Source organism: Nerophis lumbriciformis, linkage group LG04 (genome assembly GCF_033978685.3).
Source record: "Nerophis lumbriciformis linkage group LG04, RoL_Nlum_v2.1, whole genome shotgun sequence".
NCBI lineage: Eukaryota > Metazoa > Chordata > Actinopteri > Syngnathiformes > Syngnathidae > Nerophis > Nerophis lumbriciformis.
Window position 1 is genome coordinate 3,242,965 of NC_084551.2, and position 15,973 is coordinate 3,258,937.

General features: G+C 41.9%; 1 protein-coding gene across 1 annotated transcript in view; it reads right to left on the bottom strand.

Annotated features, from left to right (window-relative positions):
* Positions 1-15,973, bottom strand: part of pou2f2b (POU class 2 homeobox 2b) — a 169,103-nt gene that overhangs the window by 21,854 nt on the left and 131,276 nt on the right. The window contains exons 5-8 of the mRNA XM_061947519.1: positions 10,211-10,318; positions 9,778-10,110; positions 9,514-9,619; positions 30-121 (exon numbers count right to left, since the gene is read on the bottom strand). Coding sequence (XP_061803503.1) covers positions 30-121; positions 9,514-9,619; positions 9,778-10,110; positions 10,211-10,318 — 639 coding nt within the window. The remainder of the gene's footprint in view (positions 1-29; positions 122-9,513; positions 9,620-9,777; positions 10,111-10,210; positions 10,319-15,973) is intronic.

Below are 15,973 nucleotides of genomic sequence, written 5' to 3' on the forward strand. Positions count from 1 at the left end.
AATATGACGCCATCCTTACTCCTGCCTACCTGTGCTTGCAGTCCCATTCTAGCGGGACCAGACAGCAGGCTCCCTTGGTTTTGTTGAGGTAGCGAAATAAGATTTGGTGTCGACAGGAGTCCTAAAAAATACACAGGTCATAAAATAACATGCGCATTTGTATCTATTTCATTTTACAGTGGTGGGGTGGGACAGGGGTGTGCTTCATTTTTCTTTTTTTTTTATTCAAGCATAGCCACAAGCTTTTTATTTGGTTTATTTGTGATGCATACCTGCCAACTTTTGAAATCAGAAAAACCTAGTAGCCAGGGTCCAGGGGCCGCAGGCCCCGGTAGGTCCAGGACAAAGTCCTGGTGGGGGGTTCAGGCTTCGCCCCCCGACGCAACCTACTCAGTGGCCTAGTGGTTAGAGTGTCCGCCCTGAGATCGGTAGGTTGTGAGTTCAAACCCCGGCCGAGTCATACCAAAGACTATAAAAATGGGACCCATTACCTCCCTGCTTGGCACTCAGCATCAAGGGTTGGAATTGGGGGTTAAATCACCAGAAATGATTCCCGGGCGCGGCCACCGCTGCTGCCCACTGCTCCCCTCACCTCCCAGGGGGTGATCAAGGGTGATGGGTCAAATGCAGAGAATAATTTCGCCACACCTAGTGTGTGTGTGACAATCATTGGTACTTTAACTTTAAAATGATTATTAGCATTCAGACAGGTTAAAATGTTGCTAAAACCATCACTTTTCTATCAGTCACAGTGACTTTTCAAAACAAAAATATTACAGCAAAAATCATATGGGTTGATTGACATGTTTATTCTGTAAGCTAACTTCAATAGTTTGAAATTATTTTGACAGTTAATGCCAGTTATCCTGTCAACCTTTCACAAGACTTCAATTTGTTAATTGACAGTATAAACACTTTTTACAGTAAACAAATGGTAAAACAGTACTAAACAATTCCATTAAAAAAAAAATTGGTGTCATTATTAACTTTCTGTCCAAGCTTGTATAATCTACTGCCTTGTTCAATTGTATAAAATATTCTGTGCCTAAAATTCACATTTCTATCACAATTATCATACTGTAAACATGGTAAGCTAACTTCATTAAAATTAATAGTCCTGTCAATAGCATGGAATTACAATTCAAATATAGTTTTTTTGTAAGCCTTTCAAAAGAATTCAAAATATGAAAAATTCATGAAAATTAATTGAAGCCATCAGACACTTGAAAAGTGGCACATCACATCTCTAATGTAATCATTTGAACTTTTCAACAGAAATAGCACTGCAAAAATATTAAGGACATACTTCTGTATTTTGGTAGTTATGCTGTCAACATTTAACAAGATTTCTTCAACTTGGACTTGAAAGCATAAATAGTATAAACACTTTTAACAGTATAACAGTACTAAACAATTCCAATAGATAACATTGGTGTCATTACCTTTTAGTGGCTAAAATCCGAAAAACGTTGAAAGTTTTCCACTTGTGTCGCTAGCAACGGCATTAGACTTGTGTTTTTTTGTCCCAACGTGGTCTTTTACATCGCTAATTCCTCCGTGTCCGATTGAAAAACCTTGTCTGCACAAGGTGCAATTCGCGTAGTTTTCACCCTTTTTGGAACGGATAATTATTCCCGGATAGGCTTTTGAATATTCTTCACGGAATGACTGCAGTTTTCTTTTCGGTTTAAGACTCGTTTGCAATTTTTCTCCGGCTGATTCCATGATCGTTCGCTCGTTTGGAAACAATGGCAACAGGTGCCTCGTGCTTGGCAGCGGTGCTATAAATAGCCTCGCGCATTTTTAAAAAATATTTTTTTTTAATTAATGAAAAAACGTATTTTTTATCACTGCAACCGTAACCCGGAATAGGTTGATGAAAACCGTACTAATTACGGGAAAACCGGAGTAGTTGGCAGGTATGGTGATGCCACCGCAGCATAGCAGAAAGAGAAATGTGTGATGATATTCATAGAACTGCAACATAGAATGAGTGTTCAGTCTATTAAATTTGACATTAATTACAGACAAAAGTTAATTTGAGCATGTAAGTAAATACACCTAAAATTCAGCACACAGGGTATTAATAACAGCAGTACCTATAAAACGCCACTAGGTGTACAACTTCCTGTACCGCTAAAGCGTCTTCAACTACTCAGTGGCCTAGTTGCAGAGGTGGGTAGTAACGCGCTACATTTACTCCGTTACATCTACTTGAGTAACTTTTGGGATAAATTGTACTTCTAAGACTAGTTTTAATGCAACATACTTTTACTTGAGTATATTTATAGAGAAGAAACGCTACTTTTACTCCGCTACTTTTATCTACATTCAGCTCGCTACTCGCTACTATTTTTTATCGATCTGTTAATGCACGCTTTGTTTGTTTTGGTCCGTCAGACAGACCTTCATAGTGCCTGCGTTTCAACAAATACAGTCACTGGTGACGTTCACTCCGTTCCACCAATCAGATGCAGTCACTGGTGACGTTGGACCAATCAAACAGAGCCAGGGGTCACATAAACCGACTTAAACAAGTTGAAAAACTTATTGGGGTGTTACCATTTAGTGGTCAATTGTACGGAATATGTACTGTACTGTGCAATCTACTAATAAAAGTTTCAATCAATCAATCAAAAGTGTGAAGGAAAAAAGATACTTTTTTATTTCAACCGTACATCCCGTCAAAAGCCTAAAGACTGACTGCACAGTTCCTGTCTTCACAATAAAAGTGCCGCTCCATCGCGCCTGCGCTTTCAAAATAAGAGTCTCCGAAAGCCAGCGCAAACAAGCTAGCAAGCTACGGAGTTTGCCGCCAATGTATTTCTTGTAAAGTGTATAAAAACCAATATGGAAGCTGGACAAATGACATGCCAAAAACCAACCACTTTCATGTGGTATTAGACAGAAAGGAGGAACTCTTTTTCTCCTCCATTTGAAAACGTGGACGTTATCAGCACTACTGTCTGATTACAATCAATGCAAGTCATCAGAATCAGGTAATACACCAACTTATATTCTTGTTTTCATGAAAGAAAGGAATCTATATGTATTAAACATGCATGTATATTCATTAAAACACCTTTAACATGTAAACAAAAACGGCAAAATAAATAAATATAATATATGTGTGTGTGTGTATATATATATATATATATATATATATATATATATATATATTGTCAGGACTTGGTCTGGGGAGTTTGCTTTTCCGGGATGCAACGGAAAGTTGGCACGGGCGAGACGGGAACCAAGGTACATGATTTATTTATTAAAAAAAGATCAAACAAAAAGCGCGCACAATGGCGGAGAATAAGCTATGAAACCAAAAGACTATAGCAAAAAAGTACAAATGAAAAGCACGCACAGTGGCGGAAACTATGAACAATTAAACAAAACATTAACTGTGGCTTGAGAAACAAAAACTTACTTGGCATGGAACCGGCATGAAAAAGGAGCAGCAAGGATCATAAGGGTGTGCAGAAGCATATATGGGGTGCGTCGTCAGAACGAACAACAGAAAATGAATGAACTTAAATACTATGGACATGATTAGTGAAAGCGGGTGCGTGACTCGAAACGTGAAACAGGTGCGTGACGTGACAGGTGAAAACTAATGGTTGCTATGGTGACAGGAGTGCACAATGAGTCCAAACGTGGAACAGGTGCGTGACGTGACAGGTGAAACTAATGGTTGCTATGGTGACAAAACAAAACAAAAGTGCACAAAAAGTCCAAAATTTAAACCGAACATTACTAAAACAAAACATGATCACACAGACATGACATATATAGTGTGTATATATATATATATATATATATATATACATACAGGTAAAAGCCAGTAAATTAGAATATTTTGAAAAACTTGATTTATTTCAGTAATTGCATTCAAAAGGTGTAACTTGTACATTATATTTATTCATTGCACACAGACTGATGCATTCAAATGTTTATTTCATTTAATTTTGATGATTTGAAGTGGCAACAAATGAAAATCCAAAATTCCGTGTGTCACAAAATTAGAATATTACTTAAGGCTAATACAAAAAAGGGATTTTTAGAAATGTTGGCCAACTGAAAAGTATGAAAATGAAAAATATGAGCATGTACAATACTCAATACTTGGTTGGAGCTCCTTTTGCCTCAATTACTGCGTTAATGCGGCGTGGCATGGAGTCCATGAGTTTCTGGCACTGCTCAGGTGTTATGAGAGCCCAGGTTGCTCTGATAGTGGCCTTCAACTCTTCTGCGTTTTTGGGTCTGGCATTCTGCATCTTCCTTTTCACAATACCCCACAGATTTTCTATGGGGCTAAGGTCAGGGGAGTTGGCGGGCCAATTTAGAACAGAAATACCATGGTCCATAAACCAGGCACGGGTAGATTTTGCGCTGTGTGCAGGCGCCAAGTCCTGTTGGAACTTGAAATCTCCATCTCCATAGAGCAGGTCAGCAGCAGGAAGCATGAAGTGCTCTAAAACTTGCTGGTAGACGGCTGCGTTGACCCTGGATCTCAGGAAACAGAGTGGACCGACACCAGCAGATGACATGGCACCCCAAACCATCACCCAACCATGCAAATTTTGCATTTCCTTTGGAAATCGAGGTCCCAGAGTCTGGAGGAAGACAGGAGAGGCACAGGATCCACGTTGCCTGAAGTCTAGTGTAAAGTTTCCACCATCAGTGATGGTTTGGGGTGCCATGTCATCTGCTGGTGACACAGCGCAAAATCTACCCGTGCCTGGTTTACGGACCATGGTATTTCTGTTCTAAATTGGCCCGCCAACTCCCCTGACCTTAGCCCCATAGAAAATCTGTGGGGTATTGTGAAAAGGAAGATGCAGAATGCCAGACCCAAAAACGCAGAAGAGTTGAAGGCCACTATCAGAGCAACCTGGGCTCTCATAACACCTGAGCAGTGCCAGAAACTCATCGACTCCATGCCACGCCGCATTAACGCAGTAATTGAGGCAAAAGGAGCTCCAACCAAGTATTGAGTATTGTACATGCTCATATTTTTCATTTTCATACTTTTCAGTTGGCCAACATTTCTAAAAATCCCTTTTTTGTATTAGCCTTAAGTAATATTCTAATTTTGTGACACACGGAATTTTGGATTTTCATTTGTTGCCACTTCAAATCATCAAAATTAAATGAAATAAACATTTGAATGCATCAGTCTGTGTGCAATGAATAAATATAATGTACAAGTTACACCTTTTGAATGCAATTACTGAAATAAATCAAGTTTTTCAAAATATTCTAATTTACTGGCTTTTACCTGTATATATATATATATGATATGTGTGTGTATGTTACTCATCAGTTACTCAGTACTTGAGTAGTTTTTTCACAACATACTTTTTACTTTTACTCAAGTAAATATTTGGGTGACTACTCCTTACTTTTACTTGAGTAATAAATCTCTAAAGTAACAGTACTCTTACTTGAGTACAATTTCTGGCTACTCTACCCACCTCTGACTAGTGGGTTAGAGTGTCCGCCCAGCATTGTTGATTCTGAAGGCTTCGGGCAGATTTGGTACAGCATGGCATGATGGCAACATAAGCTCGCTGAATTCTGATTGGATAAAAACTTTATAACCTAAAAACAACAGCGCTGGAAGCAGCATAATATGACATGAAGAGGATATGAATACTTTTATATATTTAGGGAAAGTAAATTAAAAATCACTTTTATCTTTAATTACGATCGTGATTTCTGGTTATGTTAGGCCAGCAGAGAAGGCCTTGCTGGCCCTGACGGCACACCACTGACTATTACAGATGTAATATCATAAAAAACAGGATTTGCTTTGCAAAATGAGCAAGGTATTCATGTTCTCAACAAAAATAGGAGGAAATATTCCCACACTTGACATGTTTTCACCCGCGATGTCGATGCGAGTGGCGGTGCTGACTCGCGTCCTTTCGGGGAAACATGAGTGATGAAGCCACGACTATGTCGACAAATGGTTGCACCTAGAGATGTCTGATGATATCGGACTGCCGATATTATCGGACTGCTGATATTATCGGCCGATAAATGCTTTAAAATGTAATATCGGAAATGATCAGTATCGGTTTCAAAAAGTAAAATTTATGACTTCTTAAAACGCCGCTGTACGGAGTGGTACACGGACGTAGGGAGAAGTACAGAGTAGGGATGTCCCGATCCAGGTTTTTGCACTTCCGATCCGATACCGATATTGTTTTTGCATTTCCGATCCGATACCGATACTGACCGATACTGACCGATACTGGCCTATCCGAGCATGTATTAAAGTTTCAAGTTATTTAGCCTACTTAGTTGTCAGAATCATGTTGAAAAGGGTTTTAGTACTCTTGATAACAACTAGCCAGCTGAATTAGGGGAGTTTGAATAATACACAATGGTTGGTAACAAGAAACTGACCTGTTTATTCAAGGATAAACACAAAATAGACAAAATTATACATGACAAACAGAAATGGCATCATTGAACTAGGGCTGGGCGATATGGCCTTTTTTTAATATTGCGATATTTTAAGGCCATATTGCGATACACAATATATATGTGGATATTTTGCCTTAGCCTTGAATGAACACTTGATGCATATAATCACAGCAGTATGATGATTCTATGTGTTTTGATTGATTGATTGATTGAGACTTTTATTAGTAGGTTGCACAGTGAAGTACATATTCCGTACAATTGACCACTAAATGGTAACACCCCAATAAGTTTTTCAACTTGTTTAAGACGGGGTCCAGTTAAATTGATTCATGATACAGATATATACTATCATCATAATACAGTCATCACACAAGATAATCACATTGAATTATTTACATTATTTATAATCCGGGGTGTGGAGGGGGGCGCCGGATGTAAGTGTCAAAAAGACAGCCAAAAGAGTTTGATATGACAATAAATCTAAAGTTAAAATATAGGGTAGAAATGCACCCATTTGCAGGAAATGTAGTCTTGATTTTCAACATTTTCTTTCAAGGCTTGCATGTCTACATTAAAACATTCTTCTTCATACTGCATTAATATATGCTACTTTTAAACTTTCATGCAGAGAAGGAAATCACAACTAAAAAAATCACTAATATTTTCATACGGTGTTGATATGGAAATTTTTGCCATTTTGATGGTGTGGACGTGTGGCACCGAATGGAAATAAGCGTCTCGACAGACGTCACAATATTTGAACAATGATGACGAAAACTGTTGTCTCTGTCGTGTCCGTGTGTCAAAAATTGTTAAGCGCTTATTTTTTTATTTGATTTTGTGCGTGGCATAGACACCTTAGCGGCTGCGCTAGCATCACAGCTAACGTTAGCCATGCCGCTACCTCGCTCTCTGCTGGGAGAGGACGTATACGTATGTGACGTATGACGTGACAGTATGTGACGTGTGACGTGACAGTATGTGACGTGTGTAAGAAGGTGCGCTCGCTGTCTGTGAGAGGGAGACACAGGAAAGAGTGAGAAGAGCCTGTCGTGTAATGCCAGCAGCTAAAAGCAACTGCGTGAGAATTGTGGATGTGTTGAAGGTGTGCTGGAAAATGCGGAACGGAAATTAGGGCGCAGCAGAAAAGTGGAATGTATTATTTAAATAGGTGCGTTGGAAAACACGGACCGGAGTTTTTTTTTTAAACTGGATCTGGATCGGCATTTTCCCATGCCTTGCCGATACGCAATTTTTGGCAAATATCGGCAGCCGATCCGATCCAAATATCGGATCGGGACATCCCTAGTACAGAGCGCCAATAAACCTTTAAGACACTGCATTTGCGTGCCGGCCCAATCACATAATATCTACGGCTTTTCACACACACAAGTGAATGCAAAGCATACTTGGTCAACAGCCATACAGGTCACACTGAGGGTGGCCGTATAAACAACTTTAACACTGTTACAAATATGTGTGAACCCACACCAAACAAGAATGACAAACACATTTCGGGAGAACATCCGCACCGTAACACAACAGAACAAATACCCAGAACCCCTTGCAGCACTAACTCTTCCGGGACGCTACAATATACACCCCACCGCTATCCCCAACCCCGCCCACTAGAGATGCGCGGTTTGCGGGCACAACCGCGGAGTCCGCGGATTATCCGCGGATCGGGCGGATGAAATTAAAAAAAATTAGATTTTATCCGCGGGTCGGGTCGGGTCGGGCGGTTGAAATAAAAAAAAAATTAGATTTTAAATAGATTCAGGCGGGTGGCAGTTAAACCAATTCGTAAATATATATACATAGTTAAATGTTGTTACCCACATACGAAAAACGAGCAGGCACCTGCAGCATATGCCACAACAGAAGAAAAAAAAAGAAAAGAGATGGACACTTTTATGGAGCGGAGAAGGGACGCCTCGCCGGGGTCCGGGACCGAGGCCCCTTCCCCCGAGAGGGCCCCACCGGGAGCCGTAGCTGAGGCGATCCGCGAGAAGGGCCCGACGCACGTCCAGGGTCACCACCGCGCCCACCGCACCGACACCCCGCCTCGTCCGCCTTCGCCGCGGCCGGCGTCACGCGCAGCAGGTAAGCAGCTTACCTGCCCGCCACCCCCGTGGCCGGGGGCTCGTAACAGGGGTCACTCCGCGCGCTCCGCCCGCGCAGCTTACCTGCCCGCCACCCCTGTTGCCGGGGGCGCGTAACAGGGGTCACTCCGCGCGCAGTGCGCTCACGAAAGGGGTGGGGCTCACCCTGGTTGATATAGACAGCAGGACGGTGGCCATGGAAGTCGGAACCCGCTAAGGAGTGTGTAACAACCCACCTGCCGAATCAACTAGCCCTGAAAATGGATGGCGCTGGAGCGTCGGGCCCATACCCGGCCGTCGCCGGCAGCGAGACGCGCTTGGAGGTGCGCTCAGCGCGGCTCCCATATGATTGCGTGCTGGTGTGCGTCTGGGCCGTGACAGCGTGGCACGCGAATGTCTGTGCTGCATTGGATCAGTCTCCTTTCTTTAACAGGCAAAAGCTTTATAACCTCACTAATGCCTTGCATCGTCTATATTAGATATATAACAACGGGCGGGTGCGGTTCTGATCAAATGTTAGTTCGGGTGGATGGCGGATGGTTGACGACTTTCTGATGCGGTTGCGGATGAAATAATTGCCTATCCGCGCATCTCTACCGCCCACCTCAACCTCCTCATGCTCTCTCAGGGAGAGCATGTCCCAAATTCCAAGCTGCTGTTTTGAGGCATGTTAAAAAAAATAATGCACTTTGTGACTTCAATAATAAATATGGCAGTGCCATGTTGGCATTTTTTTTTCCATAACTTGACTTGATTTATTTTGGAAAACCTTGTTACATTGTTTAATGCATCCAGCGGGACATCGCAACAAAATTAGGCATAATAATGTGTTAATTCCACAACTGGATATATCGGTATCGGTTGATATTGGAATCGGTAATTAAGAGTTGGACAATATCGGAATATCGGATATCGGCAAAAAAGCCATTATCGGACATCTCTAGTTGCACCCTCAAGAATGCTCCAGTCACACTACCTTGCTGTCCCTGCTGCGCTTGCGGGAGGAGGAACTGGGCAGGAGACGAGAGGGAGTGCCCGGGCACCAAAACCAGCTGCTGGAGCTGCAGCAACTGCTGGATGTCCTGATGATGACGAGAACATTGGAAGTCAGTACGAGAGAACGGGAGCAGGAACGGAGAGAAGGGAAAGGGGGAAAAGCATGCGATGTGAAACAAGGCTGTAGGTAGCCCACCACTGCGCCCTCAATCATTAGCAGGTGGCTCTGATTGGCTGCCAGTACCTGGGCGGTGAGCTGGATTGGCTGAGAGAGGGTAAGCTGGGGCGGAGGAGGCGGGGCAGGGACGCTTTGGGCAGTGTGTTCCTGCGTGTTCTGTCCCTGACCCTGCGCCTGCTGCTGGCCTGTTTGTCCCGCCTGCTGCGTTTGCTGCTGCTGCTGCTGCTGGGCTTGCTGATTGGCCGCGGCGGCCGCCTGAGCTTGCTGATTGGCCTGGGCGGCAGCGTGGGCGGCGTGAGCGGCGTGCGCTGCGCTGGACTGCTGCACGGCGGCGGCCAGGAGCTGCGCTTGGGCCTGCTGCAACAAAAGCTGCTGCTGCGGCGGCAACAGAGCCGTGAGCTGCGGCGCAAAGAGGCGGGAAAGCGGAGCGCGCAGAAAGTGTTAGTGCAAAGTTTGCAGCGGGAAAGCCGAGCCGAGCGTGCGATTGGAGACGTCTCACCCCTGCGATCTGGGAGCCGGTCAGCATGAGCTGCGTGTGTTGCAGGGCCGTCTGGGAGGGGGTCGGGCCGTGGGAGTGCGTCATGTCGCCACACTCTTCCATCTTGTTCTAAAAAAATAAAAGGGAGAAACATGACGTTACCATACCTGCCAACTTTTGAAATCAGAAAAACCTAGTAGCCAGGGTCCAGGGGCCGCAGGCCCCGGTAGGTCCAGGACAAAGTCCTGGTGGGGGGTTCAGGCCGACGCAAAATGATTGATTGCATTCAGACAGGTTAAAATGTTGCTAAAACCATCACTTTTCTATCAGTCACAGTGACTTTTCAAAACAAAAATATTACAGCAAAAATCATATGGGTTGATTGACATGTTTATTCTGTAAGCTAACTTCAATAGTTTGAAATTATTTTGACAGTTAATGCCAGTTATCCTGTCAACCTTTCACAAGACTTCAATTTGTTAATTGAAAGTATAAACACTTTTTACAGTAAACAAATGGTAAAACAGTACTAAACAATTGCATTAAAAAAAAAATTGCTGTCATTATTAACTTTCTGTCCAAGCTTGTATAATCTACTGCCTTGTTCAATTGTAAAAAATATTCTGTGCCTAAAATTCACATTTCTATCACAATTATCATACTGTAAACATGGTAAGCTAACTTCATTAAAATTAATAGTCCTGTCAATAGCATGGAATTACAATTCAAATGTAGTTTTTTTGTAAGCCTTTCAAAAGAATTCAAAATATGAAAAATTCATGACAATTAATTGAAGCCATCAGACACTTGAAAAGTGGCACATCACATCTCTAATGTAATCATTTTAACTTTTCAACAGAAATAGCACTGCAAAAATATTAAGGACATACTTCTGTATTTTGGTAGTTATGCTGTCAACATTTACCGTATTTTCCGCACTATTAGCCGCCCCTAAAAACCACAAATTTACTCAAAAGCTGACAGTGCGGCTTTTAACCCAGTGCGCTTTATATATGGATTAATATTAAGATTCATTTTCATAAAGTTTCGGTCTCGCAACTACGGTAAACAGCCGCCATCTTTTTTCCCCGTAGAAGAGGAAGTGCTTCTTCTTCTACGCAAGCAACCGCCAAGGTAAGCACCCGCCCCCATAGAACAGGAAGCGCTTCTTCTTCTACTGTAAGCAACCACCCGCCCGCGTAGAAGAAGAAAAAGCGCGCGGATATTACCGTACGTTTCATTTCCTTTGTGTGTTTACATCTGTAAAGACCACAAAATGGCTCCTACTAAGCGACAGGGATCCGGTTCATGAAAAGACGCAATCTCTCCATCCGCACACGGATTACTATTTCACAGCAACTGCTTAAAGACTTTCAAGAAAAGCTGGCTACTTTCCGTGCATATTGTAAAAACAAGATAGCTGAAAAAAAGATCCGGCCAGAGAACATTATCAACATGGACGAGGTTCCACTGACTTTTGATATTCCTGTGAACCGCACTGTGGATACAACGGGAGCACGTACGGTGAATATTCGCACCACAGGGAATGAGAAGTCATCCTTCACTGTGGTTCTAGCTTGCCATGCTAATGGCCAGAAACTTCCACCCATGGTGATATTCAAAAGGAAGACCTTGCCAAAAGAGACCTTTCCAGCCGGCGTCATCATAAAAGCTAACTCGAAGGGATGGATGAAGAAAAGATGAGCGAGTGGTTAAGGTAAGTTTAAGTTTACGCGAAGAGGCCGGGTGGCTTTTTTCACGCAGCTCCGTCCATGTTGATATACGATTCCATGCGCGCCCACATCACGCTGGTTTTTAATATATTATTAAAGTTTGACTGACCTATTTGACGGTTTTTTTGACATTCCTTTAGCGCAGTTAGATGCGGCTTACAACACGGGGCGGCTTATAGGTGGACAAAGTTTTGAAATATGCCGTTCATTGAAGGCGCGGCTTATAACCCAGGGCGCCTTATGGTGCGGAAAATACGGTAACAAGATTTCTTCAACTTGGACTTGAAAGCATAAATAGTATAAACACTTTTAACAGTATAACAGTACTAAACAATTCCAATAGATAACATTGGTGTCATTACCTTTTTGTGGCTAAAATCCAAATTTAGCAACGGCATTAGACTTGTGGTTTTTTGTCCCAACGTGGTCTTTTACATCGCTAATTCCTCCGTGTCCGATCGAAAAATCTTGTCTGCACAAGGTGCAATTCGCGTAGTTTTCACCCTTTTTGGAACGGATAATTATTCCCGGGTAGGCTTTTGAATATTCTTCACGGAATGACTGCAGTTTTCTTTTCGGTTTAAGACTCGTTTGCGATTTTTCTCCGGCTGATTCCATGATCGTTCGCTCGTTTGGAAACAATGGCAACAGGTGCCTCGTGCTTGGCAGCGGTGCTATAAATAGCCTTCCGCATGGCATTCGGAATGGCTCGATAGGAAGTTACGGGAAGCAGTGTCGATTGTCATTGTTGTTACGCGATTTCGTGAATAAAACATTAAAAAAATATATTTTTTTAATTAATGAAAAAACGTATTTTTTATCACTGCAACCGTAACCCGGAATAGGTTGATGAAAACCGTACTAATTACAAGAAAACCGGAGTAGTTGGCAGTTCTGAAATGGTAAAACAGTACTAAACAATTCCATAAAAAAAAAAATTGGTGTCATTATTAACTTTCTGTCCAAGCTTGTATAATCTACTGCCTTGTTCAATTGTAAAAAATATTCTGTGCCTAAAATTCACATTTCTATCACAATTATCATACTGTAAACATGGTAAGCTAACTTCATTAAAATTAATAGTCCTGTCAATAGCATGGAATTACAATTCAAATGTAGTTTTTTTGTAAGCCTTTCAAAAGAATTCAAAATATGAAAAATTCATGAAAATTAATTGAAGCCATCAGACACTTGAAAAGTGGCACATCACATCTCTAATGTAATCATTTTAACTTTTCAACAGAAATAGCACTGCAAAAATATTAAGGACATACTTCTGTATTTTGGTAGTTATGCTGTCAACATTTACCGTATTTTCCGCACTATTAGCCGCACCTAAAAACCACAAATTTACTCAAAAGCTGACAGTGCGGCTTTTAACCCGGTGCGCTTTATATATGGATTAATATTAAGATTCATTTTCATAAAGTTTCGGTCTCGCAACTACGGTAAACAGCCGCCATCTTTTTTCCCCGTAGAAGAGGAAGTGCTTCTTCTTCTACGCAAGCAACCGCCAAGGTAAGCACCCGCCCCCATAGAACAGGAAGCGCTTCTTCTTCTACTGTAAGCAACCACCCGCCCGCGTAGAAAAAGAAAAAGCGCGCGGATATTACCGTACGTTTCATTTCCTTTGTGTGTTTGCATCTGTAAAGACCACAAAATGGCTCCTACTAAGCGACAGGGATCCGGTTCATGAAAAGACGCAATCTCTCCATCCGCACACGGATTACTATTTCACAGCAACTGCTTAAAGACTTTCAAGAAAAGCTGGCTACTTTCCGTGCATATTGTAAAAACAAGATAGCTGAAAAAAAGATCCGGCCAGAGAACATTATCAACATGGACGAGGTTCCACTGACTTTTGATATTCCTGTGAACCGCACTGTGGATACAACGGGAGCACGTACGGTGAATATTCGCACCACAGGGAATGAGAAGTCATCCTTCACTGTGGTTCTAGCTTGCCATGCTAATGGCCAGAAACTTCCACCCATGGTGATATTCAAAAGGAAGACCTTGCCAAAAGAGACCTTTCCAGCCGGCGTCATCATAAAAGCTAACTCGAAGGGATGGATGAAGAAAAGATGAGCGAGTGGTTAAGGTAAGTTTAAGTTTACGCGAAGAGGCCGGGTGGCTTTTTTCACGCAGCTCCGTCCATGTTGATATACGATTCCATGCGCGCCCACATCACGCTGGTTTTTAATATATTATTAAAGTTTGACTGACCTATTTGACGGTTTTTTTGACATTCCTTTAGCGCAGTTAGATGCGGCTTACAACACGGGGCGGCTTATAGGTGGACAAAGTTTTGAAATATGCCGTTCATTGAAGGCGCGGCTTATAACCCAGGGCGCCTTATGGTGCGGAAAATACGGTAACAAGATTTCTTCAACTTGGACTTGAAAGCATAAATAGTATAAACACTTTTAACAGTATAACAGTACTAAACAATTCCAATAGATAACATTGGTGTCATTACCTTTTTGTGGCTAAAATCCAAATTTAGCAACGGCATTAGACTTGTGGTTTTTTGTCCCAACGTGGTCTTTTACATCGCTAATTCCTCCGTGTCCGATCGAAAAATCTTGTCTGCACAAGGTGCAATTCGCGTAGTTTTCACCCTTTTTGGAACGGATAATTATTCCCGGGTAGGCTTTTGAATATTCTTCACGGAATGACTGCAGTTTTCTTTTCGGTTTAAGACTCGTTTGCGATTTTTCTCCGGCTGATTCCATGATCGTTCGCTCGTTTGGAAACAATGGCAACAGGTGCCTCGTGCTTGGCAGCGGTGCTATAAATAGCCTTCCGCATGGCATTCGGAATGGCTCGATAGGAAGTTACGGGAAGCAGTGTCGATTGTCATTGTTGTTACGCGATTTCGTGAATAAAACATTAAAAAAATATATTTTTTTAATTAATGAAAAAACGTATTTTTTATCACTGCAACCGTAACCCGGAATAGGTTGATGAAAACCGTACTAATTACAAGAAAACCGGAGTAGTTGGCAGTTCTGAAATGGTAAAACAGTACTAAACAATTCCATAAAAAAAAAAATTGGTGTCATTATTAACTTTCTGTCCAAGCTTGTATAATCTACTGCCTTGTTCAATTGTAAAAAATATTCTGTGCCTAAAATTCACATTTCTATCACAATTATCATACTGTAAACATGGTAAGCTAACTTCATTAAAATTAATAGTCCTGTCAATAGCATGGAATTACAATTCAAATGTAGTTTTTTTGTAAGCCTTTCAAAAGAATTCAAAATATGAAAAATTCATGAAAATTAATTGAAGCCATCAGACACTTGAAAAGTGGCACATCACATCTCTAATGTAATCATTTTAACTTTTCAACAGAAATAGCACTGCAAAAATATTAAGGACATACTTCTGTATTTTGGTAGTTATGCTGTCAACATTTACCGTATTTTCCGCACTATTAGCCGCACCTAAAAACCACAAATTTACTCAAAAGCTGACAGTGCGGCTTTTAACCCGGTGCGCTTTATATATGGATTAATATTAAGATTCATTTTCATAAAGTTTCGGTCTCGCAACTACGGTAAACAGCCGCCATCTTTTTTCCCCGTAGAAGAGGAAGTGCTTCTTCTTCTACGCAAGCAACCGCCAAGGTAAGCACCCGCCCCCATAGAACAGGAAGCGCTTCTTCTTCTACTGTAAGCAACCACCCGCCCGCGTAGAAAAAGAAAAAGCGCGCGGATATTACCGTACGTTTCATTTCCTTTGTGTGTTTGCATCTGTAAAGACCACAAAATGGCTCCTACTAAGCGACAGGGATCCGGTTCATGAAAAGACGCAATCTCTCCATCCGCACACGGATTACTATTTCACAGCAACTGCTTAAAGACTTTCAAGAAAAGCTGGCTACTTTCCGTGCATATTGTAAAAACAAGATAGCTGAAAAAAAGATCCGGCCAGAGAACATTATCAACATGGACGAGGTTCCACTGACTTTTGATATTCCTGTGAACCGCACTGTGGATACAACGGGAGCACGTACGGTGAATATTCGCACCACAGGGAATGA